General features: G+C 35.5%; 1 protein-coding gene across 1 annotated transcript in view; it reads right to left on the minus strand.

Annotated features, from left to right (window-relative positions):
• CCDC73 (coiled-coil domain containing 73) overlaps positions 1–20,501 on the minus strand; it is a 191,840-nt gene that overhangs the window by 28,358 nt on the left and 142,981 nt on the right. The window contains exons 12-14 of the mRNA XM_011936357.1: positions 19,965–20,069; positions 8,547–8,657; positions 2,939–3,073 (exon numbers count right to left, since the gene is read on the minus strand). Coding sequence (XP_011791747.1) covers positions 2,939–3,073; positions 8,547–8,657; positions 19,965–20,069 — 351 coding nt within the window. The remainder of the gene's footprint in view (positions 1–2,938; positions 3,074–8,546; positions 8,658–19,964; positions 20,070–20,501) is intronic.

The following is a 20,501-nucleotide window of genomic DNA, read 5'->3' on the forward strand; positions in this document are numbered from 1 at the left end:
AGTTTTTTTAACTGAATGAAAATGAGAAAAGTACATATCATAATTTGTGGGATGGAACCAAAGCAGTGCTAAGAGGAAATGTTATAGCTTTAAGTGCTTATATTAGAAAAGAAAAAAGGCAAATAATCTGTTTCAAGCTTAACAGCTAGAAGAAAACCAATTTAAACCCAAAGTAAGCAGAGTAAAGGAAATAAGAAAATTAATAGCAAGAATCAATGAAATAGCAAATAAACATGGCAGAGAAAGGAATGAAACCAAAACCTGTTTTGTTTTTTTGTTTTGTTTTGTTTTTTGTTTTTTGTTTTTTTCCTGAGACGGAGTCTCACTCTGTCATCAGGCTGGAGTGCAGTGGCATGATCTCGGCTCACTGCAATCTCCGCCTCTCAGGTTCAAGGGATTCCCCTGCTTAGTCTCCCGAGTGAGCCACTGCACCTGGCCCAAAACCTGGTTCTTCGAAAAGGTATCAATAAAACTGAAAACTTCTAACTAAAATGATCAAGAAAAAAAGAGAGCAAGAGAGAGAAGATATAAATTACCAATATCAAGAATGACAGAGGGACATCAGTTTGATCCTAGAGGACTAAATAATAAGAGAATATTATGAGCAACCCTAGCCAATAAATTTGACAACTTATGAAAGGACAAGTTCTTTGAAAGATAAAAAGTACCCAAACTGGCTCTTTTAGGGGTCCCACAACACCCAAAATCAGTTTCATTAGGAGGACTCATAGGACTCAATATATACCCATACACACAGCTAAGATTTATTATACAGAAATAATACAAAGAAAAACAGGTAAAGAAAAAGGCACATGAGTTGCAGTCTGGAGGAAACCAGACTTCCAGAGGTCATCTTCTAGTAGAGTCACATAAGACAAGCTTAACTCCTGCAGCATTTAATTGTGACAACAAATGTGAATTGCTGTCTACCAGGGAAGTTCATTAGAGACTCAGTGCCCAGAGTTTTTTGGGGGAGGGTGCTGTTCATGCAGGTACCCTCTATCTAGCATGTGCCAAAACTCTAGAATCCCAGGAAGAGTTGTTGTTCAGAATAAACCACATTGTTTGTACTAACAGTTTAGGTACAGTGAGCCACTCTTGTCAGGAAATGGTGAGAATCCCCCCAAAATTCAAGTTTCCAGGCATCAGCCAGGGGCCAACTTTACTAGTGGGACTTTCTAAGTACAGCATTCATAGGGGTGCTATGTTAACTCTTTCCTGCACACCAACATAAGAAGAAACGAGAATCTGAATAGCCCTGTAAATAATTTAAATACTGAATTTGTTATTTAAAATATTCCCACCAAGAAAGTCTACATAGCTCCACTGGTGAATTCAACCTAACACTCAATAAAGAAATCATACCAACTCTACACATTGAAAGGAATATATTTCAACTGAGTTTACTTGACCAGTATTACTCTTGATACAAAAACCAGTTCAAAGATTGCAAAGAAAAAACAAACAAAACTTATAGATCCACATTCCTCATCAATACAAAATCCTTAACAAAGCACTAGCAATTTAAGTCCAGTCATATATAAAAAAGATAATATATTATGACCAACTCAAGTTTATCCCAGGAATGCAAGGTTATTTTAACACCTGGAAATCAATTGATGTAATTATATGAAAAGAATAAGAAAAACAATCATCTTAATAGACACAGAAAAAAGCATTTGACAAAATTTAATGTCCATTCATGATAAAAACTCATTTGTGATAAAATCTCAGCAAACCAGATATGAAAGGAAACTTTCTCAAACTGATAAAGAGTATAAACAAAAACATATAGCTAAATTGATAAGAAATGGTGAAAGACTAGTCTCCATTTAAGATGAGAAACAAGGCAAGCATGCTCACTCTCACAACTGTTATTCAACATTAGAGGGTCCTAGCTAGTGCATACATTGAGAAGAAAAAAGTATACAGAGTTTTAGAAATAAAGTAAAACTGTCTTAAACTTGCAGACAATATGATCATATATTATAGAAACGCCCAAAGTTCAACAAAAACAACTATTATAACAATAACTTAATTTAAGAATGAGGTCAATATACAAAAACCAATTGTACTTCTAAGCTGGGCATGGCAGTTCACCCCTGTAATCCCAGTTACTCAGGAGGCTGAAGTGGGAGGATCACTTGAGCCCAGGAGTTCATGTACAGCCTGGACAACATAGTAAGACCTTGTCTCGAAAAAATGTACTTGTATGTATAAGCAATTAACAATCATAAAAATTTTAAATACTGTTTACATTAGGATCCCAAGACATAAAATATCCAGGAATAAATTTAACCTAAAATTTCCAAGACCTATATGATAAAAACTATGAAACACTTCTGAGAGACATTTTAAAATATCCAAATAAATGGAAGCTATACCATGTTCATTGACTGGAAGACTCAATGCCAAACAAAACCCCACAGACTTTTAAAACAGAAAGTGAGACACTGATTCTAAAAGTGATAAGAAAATATAGGACTTAGAATAGCAAAAAGCTGTTTTTGGAAAAAGAACAATATTGAAGGACTTAGCTATGTTTTATAGCTTCTTTAAAAGCTACATTAATAAAGACAGTGTTGTATTGGCTTAAGTATAGACATATAATCAATGGATCATAATAAAGAGTCCAGAAATAGATCCACACATATTTGATCAACTGACTTTCAAAGAAAGTACTAAGGTACAATGGGAGAGAAAATAGTATTTTCGACGTATATTTGTGCTGGGACAATTGGAAATTCATATACAAAAATGACCTTCAATCCTTATGTCATACTGTATACAAATATTAACTAAAAATGTATTAGAGACCACATGCATATACTCATTTTTTTAAAGTTGAGAAACTTAAAGTATAAAACAGGGAAAAAAATCATAGTGACAGTCTTAATTTCTTTGATAGTTTGTACCCCACAACATACTTAAATTTTACCTGAAACTTTTTGTCTTCCTCAAAAGTTTTTTGATTGCATAATTTGTTATAATGTTCTTGTAACTTAATATGAGTTTCTTTAAGGGATGATAATTCATTTTTAATCTTATTAATTTCTCCATTAAGTTCTTCAGCCTATTATAAAATATAACCAGAATAAACAAGTATATCAAGTATATAAACATGTTTTGTCTGAAAATATTTCATTAACGAAAGTTTCAGGAAATAGTCAAAGAATCAAAACAATCACAAAGTCATTATTAATATTAAGAGCTACCATTTACTGGATTGGGCTGACTACTTAATAAGCATAATTGCATACTCATCAAAACCCTGAGGTATTATTATGCCCAATTTACAGGTAAGAAATGTGAGGCTCACAGAAGTTAAGTAACTTGTCCCGGATCAAGCAGATACAAAATAGCAGTGAGGATTTAATTCCAAAGCTAAATCTAAGGACTGTGTCCTTAATGACAACATTAAACTAACTCGTCTCATAAAACAAATTTATTTAAATTCATTTAAAAAAACAAAAAATTAAATTCATAAATAAGAACTTATGAATTTTACATTCTACAAACATTATACTTTCATTGTTTTCTTAAAGTTTAATTTTCTTGTTACAAATTGCATATACAGATTTGAATTCCACTAGATGAATACTAAGCACTAAGTGGTACCATAGAAACTAACATGTCAGCTGGATATTTATATCTATAAATTAGACTTTCACTCCCTATAAAATTTTGTAATCTTTATTTTGGGGGAAAGGAGTACTCTCACAGAAGTCTCAAATATGAAACAAGGTAAGTTCCACTGAGGAGAAAAATATCCTTTTGTCATGGAAAGGCATATTTGTGGTTTTATAAAAGTTTGAAAGTTTCTTATAAAAGTTTCTCTTGAATAATTTTAAAACTCCTACCACAGATTCATTCCACCACTGTTTGTAATATTCCTTACTACAAATACTATAATTACTATTCCTAATATTTTTATAATTAATATTCCTCTATAAAGCCCTATACAGAGGCCAGTAGATGTAAACTCATGTTACTTTCTGTTCATTTCACCTATTTTTAATCTTCTCTAAATCTATCTCTGCAAGGCATTTCTTCTCCAAGGCTAAACTTTCATGTGTTCTTTATTCCTTCCTCTCCTATCTCCCTTCATCCTAATTCTAGAAATTTTCTCTTTCCTTCTGCCTCTCACACTATATCAGCATCTTCTCATCAGCCTACGAATATGCTCTACTCACATTCCTAGTATTTTTCCTCTTTGACCCAGTTCCTCTGTCCCTCTCACTTTTTTTTTTTTTAAGAGGGAGTCTCGCTGTGTTGCCCAGGCTGGAGTGCAGTGGCGTGATCTTGGCTCATTGCAACTTCTGCCTCAGCCTCCCGAGCAGCTGGGCTTACAGGCTTGCACCAACACACCCAGCTAATTTTTGTGTTTTTAGTAGAGACGGAGTTTCACTATGTTGGCCAGGCTGGTCTGGAACTCCTGACCCTGTGATCTGCCCACCTCAGCCTCCCAAAGTGCTGGGATTACAGGCGTGAGCCACCGAGGCTGGCCCTGTCTTTCTCATTCCTTAAAATAAAGTCTGTACTTGCTACTTTCAAATTCTAACCTATCACTCCTTAATAGCCTGACTTCTGCCCTCATTGTTCTACTGTTTTCTCAAGTATCACCTGAAAATTAGCAAAAGGATTTTTTCCAAGTCTCACACCATTTAATAGCTCTGTAACATTTGACCATGTTGACTACTCTGTTCTTGAAATAGCTTCCTTTCTTGACTTCCATGCTAGTACTCTCTCTTTATCCTCCTACCTTTCTTACTGGCTCCCTCTCCCCTCCTGCCCCCAAACATATACACACACACACACCCCTTTCCTCTGTTTCTCTCTGTCTCTCTCTCTCACACACACACACACACACACCACTCACAAAATGTTGGCTTTTCCCAAGGTTCTTTCTTCTTTTGTCTTGGCTCCTGGGATAAGAAACCCAAGTTTCTTTCTTCTTAAGAAGTCTTCCTTCAAGTGTTCCATTCTTTCCACAGATTATCTTATTTCACCTATAACTTCAAATTTCACCTTTATGCTAATAAATCTTAAATCTATATCTCCTCCCCAACCTCTCTCCTAAGATTAGATTCACATCTCCAAATGGATAGTATGCACTTCAAGCTAGATGTTGTGAAAGCACCATAAATTCTACAGTTCTCAAATTAAACTCATTATTTTCATCCACCAAATCTGCTTCTCCTTTTACATTCCTTAAGCTAGTTAATGATATTATCGTTCTATGAGTTATACTAACCTCAGAATCACATTTGATGTCTTTTCCTCTCCCAGTACCCATTATATATAAAATGTCACTAACCACGCCAAGTCTACTTCCAAAATTCATCCTACCTCTATCCCTCTTCATTGTTCTATTGTCCTAATTCACACACTCATAGGTTCACGATTAGATTATTACAACATTCTTCTTATTGATTTCTTTCCATACAGCCATCCTCCATACTGTTGCAAGAATTATTTTTCTAAAACACAATCTGCCTGTGTCACTTATTTGTTTTAAACCCCTCAATGGCTTCCCATTACTTAAATTCTAATCTCCTAGTAAGGAACTCTTCAAAAGCTGATCTCAATCTGTATTTCAATGTCACATTCCACACATCCCATTTTTAATTCAGAGCAGACTATTCATGGTCCTTGAAAATGGACTTTCATGCCTCCATGATTATTCTATTCTTTCTTAAATGAAATGCCAACAGGATGGAATGGGAAGGGTGGAGATGGGTACCTTTTGCTTAAATCCCATTTCATTGGCCAGGCGCAGTGGCTCATGCCTGTAATCCTAGCACTTTGGTAGGCCAAGGCAAGTGGGTTGCCTGAGCTCAGGAGTTCGAGACCAGCTCCTGGGCAACACAGTGAAATCCCACCTCTACTAAAATACAAAAAGTTAGCTGGGCATGGTAGCATGCGCCTATAGTCCCAGGTACTCGGGAGGCTGAGGCAGGAGAACTGCTTGAACCCGGGAGGTGAAGCTTGCAGTGAGTCGAGATGGTGTCACTGCACTCCAGCCTGGGTGACAGAGTGAGACTCCATCTCCCTCACAATCCCCCCAAAAAAATCCTATTTCATTTTTCAAGGCCAAATTGTAGAGTCATCTTTCCTCTAAAACCTTCTAAAGCCCAGCTAAAGAAAAATGATTTATTCTGTGCTTTCATAGTACTTTGTTAATAATACTAAAAAGTACCTTGCACTATTGTGATTAATTACGTAGTTATCTGTCCCTGCAGAGTGTAAGCTCTTTGATGATCCTTGTATTTTAGGCATCTTTGAAAACCCAGTGCCTAGAATAGTGCCTAACACATAGTATACGCTCGATAAGTGTTGTGAATTGAATTCTTTTTTTCCTTTTTTTTTTTTTTTGAGACAGAGTCTCACTCTGTTGCCTAGGCTGGAGTGCAGTGACACAATGTCGGCTCACTGCAACCTCTACCTCCTGGGTTCAAGCAATTCTCTGCCTCAGCCTGCCAAGTAGCTGGGATTACAGGTGCCCGCCACCACACCCAGCTAATTTTTGTATTTTTAGTAGAGACGGGGTTTCATCATCCTGCCCAGGCTTGTCTTGAACTCCTGACCTCAGGTGATCCACCCACCTTGGCCTCCCAAAGTGCTGGAATTACAGGCATGAGCCACCAAGCCTGGCTGAATTGAATTCTTTTTGTGACCTCCCATTCCCTAATTTCTGAACATTCTCACTTATTGTCTTTTTGTCTCTGTAACAACCATTGGTTATATATCTAGTCAAAATAAAAAGATACACATAACATTGTTATTTTTAATATTTCAATGAACTTTAAATATACTATCTGATAATATGCAAGTTTTATTAGCATAGTATTTTCTTTCACTGTTTATTTTTTTGAATGACCAAATATGAAAAGTTTATATGATTCCAACTTATTTTTATCAGTATCTTTGTTTTTTTAACCTATCTTGATCCAATCTCAGTAGCCACACTACTATTGTCCTTCACTCAAGAATGGTGAAAAACTTACAGACAGAAATACAATTAAAAAGTAAATGTGATCTCTCACTGAAGAAAACTCTTACAGAACCAATGCAGTTTTTTCTTACTTATCTATATTCTGTTGAGTACAAACGCATAATGGAAGCAAAATGATTGCAGAACTTAAAAATTCTAAGATGAAATCAACTTTATCCACATTTATAGATTGAGGCCTCACCAGTGAAACTGTTTATTTTTTCTTAATAGTTTTCTTTTTTTTCTTGAGAGAGGAGCATGGTTGTAGTTTCAGAGAAAATGAATGTTTAATTTTCTTAGCTAAACTGATCTTTTTTATTTTGTTTTGTTTTGTTTGTTTTTTTGCATGTTTGGCATATTTAAGTTTATATTTCCTTTTCACTTAAACAGTTTTCCTTATTCTGATAGCACCATTTCCATGGGCTTTTAAATATTGGGGATGAAAAGAAGGTACAGGGATAAAATGTAGATTAACTGATGCTAAAATGAACATTATTATGCTTGTTGCTTAATGATAAACTGTACTAGTATACCAATTAAGGATTTTTTAGTATTCTGATACAATTAAATACAAAATTTTTCTTAGATTTAAGTAAAACTTATCAAAACCATCAGTGAAGACTTGATCTCTCCAAACTATAAATTAAGAAAACATGTTAGTTCCAAAAGAATCAAATCAAGAGTTACTTAGGTAATAATTTGAATCAAACAAAATAATCTACAGGAAATATTATCAAGCTGGTATTTAGATATCCATTACTATAATATATTGTATAGTATAATTAGCACAGCAGTCTAAAACATAATCATACTTTCCCAAAATATAGCTTCATAAACTCATAGTGACTTTCTACTCTGTCATTTATTTAAAAAAATTTTTAAATGCAATGAAAATTGATATTAACATGGAATAATCAGTTTTGGGGTCTACCAATATTTAAAGTGAAACTTTATATTTCATAACTTGAATTTACCTCATTTTACACTATTATCTACTTTGCTGAATTAAAATTTATTATAAAATAAACAAATATGATTTAAGGAAATAGCCATATTTAGAACATATAAACTCTTATGATATGTTGTTAATATGATAAAATGGTAATACTACAGAAGTCAACTACTGCACACATGTTCTAAACATGGCTGTAATATAGCTCAACAAAACTGCTGAGAAAAGCAAAAGAGATCAGTTAATAATAGTATAATTATTTATTTTAATCATTTACTAAAATACTATGCAATGGTTTTATGAAAAAGTAAATTAATTTTTCTTTGTCACATATGGGAGCTCAAATTATATATATATATGCATGCATATATACACAAATATGTATTCCTGTGGTCTTCCATGCATAAAAGCATTACAGGGAATTTCATTAAATTTAGCTTTTAAAAAGCATTCACCTTTTTGGAAATACGAGACCAAGAAAAAAATGTGTCTGATTTTAGTCCTCTAATATTTTTGCAATATTTTCTTAGCATTTATAGTTATTTTAAATGTCTAAAACTATTTAAAATATTTTAATATTTTACTATTTAATAAACGTACATGTCTTTTCCAAGTTCCTAGTGCTTTTTCATGCTCGTTTTGAAGATTAAGAAACTTTTCTTCATTTTCTTTTACCTTCTCCCTTTGCAGCTCATTATCTCTTTCAAGGGTCTGCAATAAAATTAATTATCCAAAAAATAATCAATACCACATTAATGAATTTTGATGTGTTTTATGTTGCTTGGACCTTTGCTTCTAACATGCTGAAAGTGCCATACAGATCAGTGATAATGTGCTATCTCAACAATAATTTTCATAAATTAATGGAAAGGTGCTTATAGTTTAGCTAACAGAAAATAGGGGGAGGTTATGATAAAGAAATGGCTATAAAAGGGTATAAAAACATTGCCATTATTCAGTTTCACTGCATAAGTTTTAATGTGTGAAAAAGTAATATAAAGTACAGCACTGAAAAGTATGAAATGTAGCACAACCCAGCCTAACTCTACTAAAGAAATTTAACTACTATAGAACATTTTTTCCATTATCTGTTTATTTTAGAAATTAACTGGCTAGAAAACTCTTAAATACAATTTTCATTTTAATTTCAAATTAATACTTTTTAAGCATAATTTAAATATTTACCATATTAACTTAATTACTTCATTGAACTAACATAACAGAATCACTACCACACTCTCCCTCCCACAAAATAAACTTATAGAGTAAAAATACTACCACGTGTTTTATAAGACTAGGTTTTTAAAGCTATTAAATCAGTGTCATCAATATTATTAGGTTTTTCCAATGTCTGCTGATAATCCAAGTAAATTTCTATAAAAAGATAAACAGTGATAGAACTCCTACCTACACGCCTAATACATCTGGAATCTTTAAGTTGTTTACAGAGCTATGTACATTCAGGTTAAAAGTGTCAAGCCACACAAAAGGATATTTTTTTTTAAAAAAAAGTAAAGTTATTCTCTCAGTTTTCCTCCCCAGAAGTAACCACTTTAGCAGTTTCTTGTATATCTTTCCAGAAATTGCCTATATAACCATAAAAGTATGTAAAAATACATATATATTTTTAAATACAGATGAAACCATATCATATACTGTTCTGTCATCTGCTTTTCTTTTTAAAAAATGTCTTGCTTACTTTCCGTATTACATACATAAATCCATCTCATATGAATTCCATATTATTCATAGTACTCTATTTAGAGAATTCTCAGTTACATCTAGAGTATCAATATGCAAAGATAAATTATGTAAAATTATGGCAACATATCTAATATGTTCTGATAATTCCATCATTAGGTGATTTTGTCACTGTATAAAGGTCAGAGAGCGTATGTACTTACACAAACCTAGATGGTAGAGCCTACTATACACGTAGGCTATATGGTATAGCTTATTGCTCCTATGCTACGAACCTGTACAGCATCTTTCTGCACTGAGTAGTGTAGGCAATTGTAACACAATAGTATTTTTATAACTAAGGCTATCTAAATATAGAAAAGGAACAGGAAAAATGAGGTATAAAAGATTAAAAATGGTACACATGTAACTATATAAGGTACTTACCATGAATGTTGCTCTGGGTGAGTCAGTGAGGGAATGGCCAGTGAATGTGAAGGCCTAGGACATTATTACTCACCAACACAGGCTTTATAAACACTGTAAACTTAGGCTACAATACATTTTTTAAATTTTTTATTTCTTCAATAATAAATCAAGCTTAGTTGACTTGATAAACATTTTTTTAACTTTTTGACCCTTTTGAAATAACACTTAGCTTAAAATACACAGATTGTATAGCTGTACAAAAATATTTTCTTTCTTTATATTCTTACTCTATAAGCTTTCTTTCTATTTTTAAATTTTGTTTTTTGAGACGGAGTCTTGCTCTGTTGCCCAGGCTGGAGTGCAGTGGCACAATCTTGGCTCACTGCAAGCTCCACCTCCTGGGTTCACACCATTCTCCTGCCTCAGCCTCCTGTGTAGCTGGGAATACAGGCGCCTGCCACCACGCCCGGCTAATTTTTTATGTTTTTAGTAGAGACGGGGTTTCACCGTGTTAGCCATGATGGTCTCAATCTCCTGAACTTGTGATCCGCCCGCCTTGGCCTCCCAAAGTTCTGGGATTACAGGTGTGAGCCACCACTCCCGGCCTCTATTTTTAAATTTTTACATTTTTCCTTTTTAAACATTTTGGTCAAAAACTAAGACACATCATCACAGCAGTATTCACAATAGCAAATACATAGAATCAACCTAAATGCTCATTAACAGTAGACTGTTAATGAGTAACAGTAGACTCTTAAAGAAAATGTAGTACATTTTCTTTCTCCACATCCATACACCATGGAATATGACACAACCATAAAAAGAATGAGATCATGTCCTTTGCAGCAACATGGATGGAGCCATTATCCTAAGAAAACTAACACAGGAACAGAAAACCAAATACCACATGTTCTCACTTATAAGTGGGAGCTAAACGTTGAGCACATATAGACACAAAGAAAGGAACAATGGACACTGCAGCCTACTTGAGGGTGGAAGGAGATTGAAAAACTACCAATCAGGTACTATACTTATTATCTGGGTGACGAAATAATCTGTACACCAAACCTATGTGACACTCAATTTACCTATGTAACAAACCTGCACATGTACCTCTGAACCTAAAATAAAAGTTAAAAATACATACATGTAACATAAAATTTACCAGTTTAACCATTTTTAGGTGTGTAAGTCAGGGGCACTGAGTATATTCACAATGTCATGCAACAATCACCACTATCCATGTTCAGAACTTTCTCATCATCTCAAATAGAAATTCTGTATCCATTAAACAGGAGTTCCCATTTCCCCTCCCCAGTTGTCCGTTTTAACAAATACATATGTCATGTAACTCCCAGAAGATATAGAGAGCAGTTTTATTACTCCAAAAAGTTCCCTTGGGCCACTTTGCAGCACCCCTATTCTTCACTGCCCATCAATAATCTGTTTTCTGTCTCTCTAATTGTGGCTTTTGTCGAATGTCCTATAAATGGAATCACGGAACAACACTGTATGTAGCCTTTTGAGTCTGGTTTCATTTACTTAGCAAAATGCATTTGAGATTCATCCATTTTGTTGTGTGAATCAGTAGTTAGTTCTCTTTTACTGCTGAGTAGTCTGTTGTATGGATGCACCATAGTTTGTTTATACATTCACCTCTGGGTTGAACATTTGTGCTGTTTCTAGTTTTTAATGAGTATTAATAAAGCCACTGTAAATATTATTTTAAAAAACTAACACACAAACACACACATTAGCCTAGGCCTACACATAGTCAGGATTATCAATATTACTGTCTTCCACCTCTACATATTTTCCCTCTGGAAAGTCTTCAGGGGCAGTAATACCCATAGAACTATCATCTCCTATCATAATACTCCCTTTTCTGGAATGCTTCCTGAAAGACCTGCCTGAGGCTGTTTTACAGTTAACTTTTTTTTTTTTTTTTTTGGAGATGAAGTCGCTCTGCTGCCCAGGCTGGGTTGCAATGGCACGATCTTGGCTCACTGCAACCTCCATCTCCCAGGTTCAAATGATTCTCCTGCCTCAGCCCTCTGAGTAGCTGGGATTACAGGTGCGTACCACCACACCGGCTAAGTTTTGTATTTTTAGTAGAGATGGGGTTTCACCATGTTGGTCAGGCTGGTCTCAAATTCCAGACCTCGTGATCCGCCCACCTCGGCCTCCCAAAGTGCTGGGATTACTTAACAGGCATGAGCCACCGTGCCTGGCCAACTTTTTTTTTTTTTTTTAACAAATAGAAGGAGTAAACTCCTTCTATTTGTTAATGATAAGAAGTATAGTATAGTAAATACATAAACCAGTAACATAGTCATTACTATCATTATCAAGTATTATGTATTATATATAATTGTATGTACTACACTTTTATATGACTGACAGTGCAGCAGGTTTGTTTATACCAGCATTACCAACAAACGTGAGTAATGTGTTGTGCTATGACAATATGATGGCTATGATGTTAGCAGATAGGAATTTTTATCTCCATTATAATCTTATGGGGCCACCATCTTATATGCGGTCTGTCATTGACCAAAACATTGTCATGTGGTGCATAACTATAAAACAGAGTAGTTTCTAAATATTTATAGTGTGTATAATAGATGCTTAGTACTTTAACATTCTAACAAATTTTTTTATTGATAACATACTGTATTTTAGAAGATAAATAGAACTTTAGAGAAGATACGGGAGAATAAACCACAGTCTCTATCCTAGTAATAATAAATGACCAAGAACATCATGCTCTTAAAACAGTGCACTAGCAATGTCAATCATTTCTTGTCAGCACCCAATAACTCCATCTAAAGGAAACTGCCTACTTCAGGTATTCTCTCGATTTCAGTTTTTTGGAGACATCCATCCTTCCATTACAATTTTGACTTACTTCTCTCTGTCAGCTGTACAAATTAGGTTATCTCTGAGGATGCCCTTTTTCAGTTCTGTCATGAGTCTCCTGTTTCCCAGATCTCAGAGTTTCCTTTCTTGGTTTACTCCCTTGTCTTGGTAGAGCAAACATTCTATTACTTCTTGATAAAGGAGGCATAGGGTGGTAAATGTTTTGAGACCCTATATGTCTGAAGATGTCTTGATTCTACCAATACTTGGCAATTTGTTTGGCTAAATACGGTACAACTCTGCTTTGGAAATCAATTTTTTCACAACATCTGAAGGCATGGTTCAATTGTCTTCTACTTTTCATTGTTGCCACTGAGAAGTCTGAAACCTTATCTTACCATTCTCATTCTTAATCCCTGTATATGACCTACTTTCTTGTACAGTTTTAGAATATTTTCTTTATGTGTTGTACACAATTTCATAATGATATGCATTGGTATTGAGCAAGATAAACTTAATCTGTCAGGCCTAGATAACTTTTTTGTATTAATTATTTGGTCATTTCCTTTCCCTCTATTTTCTCTCTTCTCTCTCTGACACTCACCAGACATCTTGAACTGACTCCCCAGTTTCCTTTCCTGTTTTCCATCTTTTTGTCTTTTGGGTCTACTTTTTAGAAGACAATATTATCTTCCAACCTTTCCTTTGCACTTTTTATGTCTGCTAATATATTTATCTGAAGGGGTCTCTTCTATTCTCTAAGAGTTTCTTTATAAACTCAAAATTCTTATTTTGTAGATTAACATATTCCCTTTAACTAAATATACTTTCTTAGTTTCTACAAGGTTTTTTCATTATCCTATTTGTTTTGTCAGTTTTTCATATTGAAGGCTGTATTAGGTTGTTCTTGCATTGCTAAAGAAATACTTGAGACTGGGTAATTTATAAGAAAAGAAGTTTAATTGGCCCATGGTTCTGCAGGCTGTACAGGAAGCATAGCACTGTCATCTGCTTCTGGCGAGGCCTAAGGAAGCTTTTACTTGTGGTGGAAGGTGAAGTGGGAGCTTGCATATCACATGGTGAAAGCAGGAGCAAGAGCGAGGCAGGCAGGTGCCACACACTTTTAAACAACCATATCTCGTGAAAATGAGATCATTCACTATCCTCATTCACTATCCTGAGGACAGCACCAAGCCATGAGGAATACGCCTCCATGACCCACACACCTCCCACTAGGCCCCACCTACAACATTGGGGATTACATCTCAACATGAGATTTGGGCGGATAAATATCTAAGCCATATCAGAGGCTTTCTCCAAATGTCCAGTAATCCTTAACTACTTATTCATATTTTAAAATGAGGTATTAAAATACCAGCTGAATGTTTTGTCAAATGGTAGGTTTCACTGTGAATGGATCTGGCTGAGCTATTCCACTGGGAAAGCTTAACTGTATCAGTTAGTCTTTTCTTTTGGGCAGGTTAGTTTCCCCTGAAAGGAATCTTACATTTTTCTACTGGGGAATTAGGCTAGCTGCCCTCTAAATGAGGATACTGGGCTGGAAGGTCTCACCATTCAGAATTCAGACTTTCCAACCTCTTGTCAATATCATACTCTTAGCTGTAAACTGATAAACTAGCTCTCAAAAAATAAAAAATAAAAAAGCCTGATTTGAAGCATTTGGCATTTTTCATTCATGTTAAATATTCACATCATAGTTAATTTCAAACTACCATTGGTTTAACAACCAGTTCACAAAATTCCTTAATATCTAACAACCAGCTCCCACTGGCAAAAGCTGGCTCCAGCAAACCACTAGATCCCCTTCCCCCCAAACCTCAGCTGTCCCTCAGATTCTACACCAGAAACCTCCAGTCTTCTGCAAAGTAGGAGAGGAGCATTGTCTACTTGTGCAGGGTGGGAAAGAGAATATGGGGTTGCAATGGCTTCTTACATAGATCTAGTTTCTGGCTTCAGTTGCATACTATACTTCTAGAGGCACATGATACTTCCAAATCCTGACCATTTCTGCATCTTTGATTTCGTTTCTACTTCTTCTCTTGTGCTAAGTAAATTACCATTGTCCATCTGGTTCCCACTTTTTGTACTATTACTGTTTCCTCCCCATTTCCTTGTCCTTGTAGATATATTAGTGTCATTTTATTGCAGTTTCAAAAATATGTAATGTGGGGTTAAACATGTTTAACTAGAAGTCCTGACCAGGCAATATCTAAACTTGGAAAGACTATGAGTTTATTCATGTTCATCTTTCATTCATTAAGAAAATTTAGTTTAAAATTTAAAATTTAATGAGCTCCTATGATGTGCCAGACACTGTTTTAGGTTTTTATGCTACATCAGTGGAAATGTTACTGTCCTTATGGAGTCTATATATATATATATATATATATATGCACGCGCACACACACACACACACACATATATATATATATATATATTTTTTTTTTTTTTTGAGACAGAGCTTCACTCTTGTTGCCCAGGCTGGAGTGCAATGGTGCAATCTCAGCTCACTGCAACCTGTGCCTCCTGGGTTCAAGCAATTCTACTGCCTCAGGCTCCTGAGTAGCTGTTATTACAGGTATGTGCCACGATGCCCATCTAATTTTGTATTTTTAGTAGAGACGTTGTTTCACAATGTTGATCTGACTAGTCTCAAATTCTCGACCTCAGGTGATCCACCCACCTCAGCCTCCCAAAGTGCTGAGATTACAGGTGTGAGCCACTGCGCTGGGCCATGGAGTTTATATTCTATCAGGATTGTTTCCTGGCCTTTTGGCTATATTCCTATATTCTATTAGGAAATTATTTGGAATATTTTGCATCTGGATAACAGAGAGAGCTGATCTAGTAATTTTGTTAGATCAGCTATATTAAGAGCACAACTCCTAACTTGCCCCTTCATGAGCTCTAAGTCCAGTACTTATGTACCATTGAATTCTACAGAGTCTAGGGTAGTCATAAATATACAGTTATGTGTTTCTCTGAGTTAATGGCAACTGTCAATATAATTCCAGGATCTTTTGACTATGACTACCAATAACTTAGATAATCCAAATGCCTCTCTTTTGAAAACCATCTCTGAAAAAAATGGATATTATGAAAATTCAAAGTGAAACCATTTGCTAATAGTTTAATCTTCCAAAAACTAACTAAATGATCCTAGTTAATACTATGGAAAAATACTATGAAAAAAACTAAGTAAATTATTCTTGTTAATACTATGACTATAGGAACATAACTATGTGTATAACTGGACTAAACTATAATTAAATCACAATAGAAAATATTTCCTATCATGAGAATTTAGCTTTCTGTGCTCTAAATTTTACTACTAGAAAAGTAAGACAGATGACAGCATGATTGCAGAGCACTGAAAAACAGTTGGCCATTATCAAGAGTAATGATCCCTTTTAGTACAGGTAGAATGAGAATGCTCCTCAAGAAAACACTTGAGATATCTATGCAGCATAATCCTCAGCAACAGTTCAACATTAATATTTTGTTATGCTATATTTCAGTGGTTCTCAGATATCAGTCTGCAGACAAGTACTGATCCATGACAAAATATTCACTAGTCCAAGGCAAAAAATGTCAATATAAGGTCATCAAATGTCTTTTCTTATAAAGGACTAGGCTTTATTCTGAGATTATATCCTTAATATATGTTTGATGTTAAAATGTTCTCTTTCATAAAATGATAGTAATGATAGATTGTATTGTTTGCATTCTTAATATCCTTACTTATCAAAATAAAAAGCTGACAATTCTATCCTGTTTTTGACAATACTTTAAAATTTTAGTTTGTAAAATCTAGCTTCTCTATGTACTATCAAGGTTCAGCTAATACTTCTGGCAGTTAAAGAGAAAGGCATTTGAGGGAAAAAGAGAGGCATTTGATTATCTAATGATTGGTAGTCATAGTCAAAAGATCCTGGAATTATATTTATAGTCACCATTAACTCAGAGAAACACATAACTATATATAGGCTCTGTAGAATTCAGCAGTATGTACATACTGGACTTAGAGCTCATGAAGAGGCAAGTTATGAGTTATGATCTTAGTATAACTGATCTAACAAAATTGCTAGATAAGCTCTTATAGATCTCGGAAAAATATCTTAACAGTATGTTGTAGAAATAGTGCTGGATTAGAATCACAACAGATCTAATCCTAATTTTATCACTAATTTTGAGGCTTTGAACCACACTGCTTACATTTTCTGGGTCTCTCTTTTCATTAAACAAAATGGTTGGATTAGATGATCGTTAATATTTTGTTTGGCCTAAAAATCTATGTTTCAACTCATTTATTTGGATTAGAAGATGCTCTTGGTAACAGCTATTCATAAAGAACCTAGTTAAATTATATCATATGTTGCTTGGGAGAAGGTTCAACATATTAGAGAAATAGTTCCAGTTATCTAACTACAGAGTGGGCAGGGGAGATGGGAGGTGAGTACTTGCTAACAGCTGGACTTTCAGAGAAACTTATTTTGCTAGTCTTATATTGGAATAGGTGAACGGATTAAAAGAAGGGAGATGTCTGATGATAGGATACCACCCCTCCCTCCCTCTTCTATAGTATTTGGGACACATAAGAGAAATAAGGAAGGCAAAACTTTCGTTACATGATAAGCCATAGAACATCAATGGTGAGGAGATATTAATAAATTTTGCATTGCTGAGGTTGAATTTGGTTCCATTCAATGACAGACTCTGCATAATTTGTTGGGCCTGGTACAAAATGAAAAACACAGGGAAAACAGTGCTACTAAAGGTACTAAAATATAAAACTTTTTCCCTTCTTTGCAGCCCCTCTGTCTTTCAATTTGTCATGGTGCTTTTTATTTTCTATTTAATATCATGATCCCCTAGGCTTGGGGATACTCACCAGGCAAATGCAGACCCTCATAACGTGCCTAAGGGCCTCATCACACAACTCAGCATGACTGAGAGCCAACAGCTACCAGGTTCCCTGTCCTGCCAGTGGCTAGACCCATCTACTATGTCCTGGACATGGGTGGGGAAGTGAATCTTCCCTTCCCATGGGCCCTTCACTCCAACCCATGGCAAATGGGTGACTCTCAAGAGACTGCAACTGCCAGGAGGTATGCACTCAGTACCTGGACTGGGGATTCATCCTCCCTGCAGACTCCCACCAAGTCACCTGCCTAACACTTTAAGGTACTGCCAACCTGCAACAGAGACAACTGTTGTTATGCCTTACCCCAAAATACTGTGGGGTATAGGCACCCCACCTAGACCCTCCCCGCCTGCACCTACACCCTAACCAAAGACCTAACCAAAGGTCAACAGTAGAACACAGACCTTTCTCCGCAAATGTGACCCAATCAAACTACACCAGTGGCAGGACAGGAACCAGGAGTAGGAGGCAAAGCAGGATGTAGGTCCCCAGAGGGTGGAAGAGCCAGCAGCCAAGAACCAGTACTGGGTGGTAGTGGAGACAATACCTGAGCTGAAGATCTAAGCCCCTGGCACATGCTTCATTACCATTAGACTTCATTTACAAAATGTAAATTCAAAATAAAATCTTCAAGACAGTGACCATGAAACATTAAACCTGAAGCAGGAGGCCCTTCTGAGTGTGGATCCCTATGATGCCAGTGCACTGGTCACATACTCATGAAACTGGCCCTGGCCTTGACTGATGGTAGTTTTTATGTGGGAGGTAATTGTAGTTTTCGTGGGAAATGTTCAGCTTTACCCTGAACCCTTTCAGAAGGATAGAAGTATCTTCTACTGGCCACCCCAGTGGAACATACCCCCAACCCTTTTTCTGAATTGGACATCCCATCACTTGGCCCAGTGGCATACAGGGCAGTTCATGCTCCTCCACTAACCTCCATGGTTCCTTCATGTGAAGCCAAATAACCACTAAGGTTTTTTAAGAATAATACACTTCAAGCTCCATTGGCACAGATTACTCTAAAGACTTTTCTTTTTGAAACTTGTAGACCAAAACTGGGCATCAGTTGATATGTTATTGGCAAACTTCCAAACTTCAAGAAACATATGCCTAGCTGGCTATGGTGGTGGGCACCTGTAATCCCAGCTACTCGGGAGCTGAGGCAAGAGAATCACTTGAACCCAGGAGGTGGAGGTTGCAGTGAACCAAGATCATGCCACTGCACTCCAGCTTGGGTGACAGAGTAAGACTCCATCTCAAAAAAAAAAAAAAAACAGAAAGAAAGAAAAGAAAACAAAACAAAACAAAAGAAACATATGCCAACTGCTTCCACATGAACTTATCACATTGTACTCTACTGGTAACACTAGAGTGGACCTTCACCTTTCAACAGCATTTCAAGCATCTAGCCAGGGAACAAATGGCAGTCTCCCCTTCTTGTATCTCAATCCCTACAAGAGATTTTCTTGTACATTTCTTCATTTAGCTTTATAAGGGGAAATGCACCAGCCTCTGCTAGGGATGTAAGAGAAAAAGCCTCTCTTTTTGAACCCTGCACTCCCAAATTATCAATGGCCAACAATGTCTTCTCCTTCCCAGTCATTTTCTTATATATATTGGAAAGAGGATGATGAGGTGATTGTTGTGGTAACCGTGCCAATTTTATCACTTTCCTGTGAAGAGAGATCTACCCCAAACTTCTGAGAGCTGGCTGAATGCTCTCTTAAACTGCAGTTGACACTTTCACCTTTTATTTTCAGTGTTTGATTGTGACCACAATTCTAAGAAAAAAAAATTCCTATTCATTCTGTTGTAACAGAGTGGATTTTTCACTTTGTAAAATGAAGTTGGATACTTGATAAAATTTAACATTTCACTAGTGACATAAATGTTGAATAATATATGTTCATTACTTTAGACACTGAAAATAAGTTGATGAAGGAAGTCAATATCTTACCCCTAGAATTCAAAATAATTTCAATAAAACTGGACAGAAGAATAAACTAAACAGGGGAAGTTAATTAGATGAAAATATACTATAACACAGATAGATAGATAGATAGATAGATAGATAGATAGATAGATAGATAGATAGATAGAACCTGATTGTTTTCTTTTAGCATCTTCATTTCTGCCTCCATTTCAGTATTAGCTTGAATTTGTTGCTGAAGTAACTGCTGCATATGTTGGAAAGAAATGATGATATCCTTTGAAAATACACAAATACGATATATCAATTTAAAAGTTTTAAGATAGTAGGTATGTTTCTAAGCTCATTCTTCACATACATTTTCTAGTTTCCTAACTCATTGTATTTATAGTTTAATTTCAATATATTAAACTAATGACACATCTAATGGTATCTAAAATAATTTCTATTACATTATTTCCAAGAGTCCCTCAAATAATTAACAAAGTTTTTTGGAATAAACTGTGGATTCTAAGACACATGTGAATAATTCAAAACTAAAATAAACATTTGTTGGCTACCAACCCCCCAACAGTAAACATATCACTACTAAAATGTCACATGAGGTATAATATTATAAAATGTCATAATGGGCTAGGGTGTCATGGCATACATTCAGAGTCAAATGGAGGAAAAGCAGAAGAGAAAAAAGAAACAAGAGGAATAGGCC

This window comes from Colobus angolensis, unplaced genomic scaffold, assembly GCF_000951035.1.
Source record: "Colobus angolensis palliatus isolate OR3802 unplaced genomic scaffold, Cang.pa_1.0 Scaffold152, whole genome shotgun sequence".
In the NCBI taxonomy this organism is placed as follows: Eukaryota; Metazoa; Chordata; class Mammalia; order Primates; family Cercopithecidae; genus Colobus; species Colobus angolensis.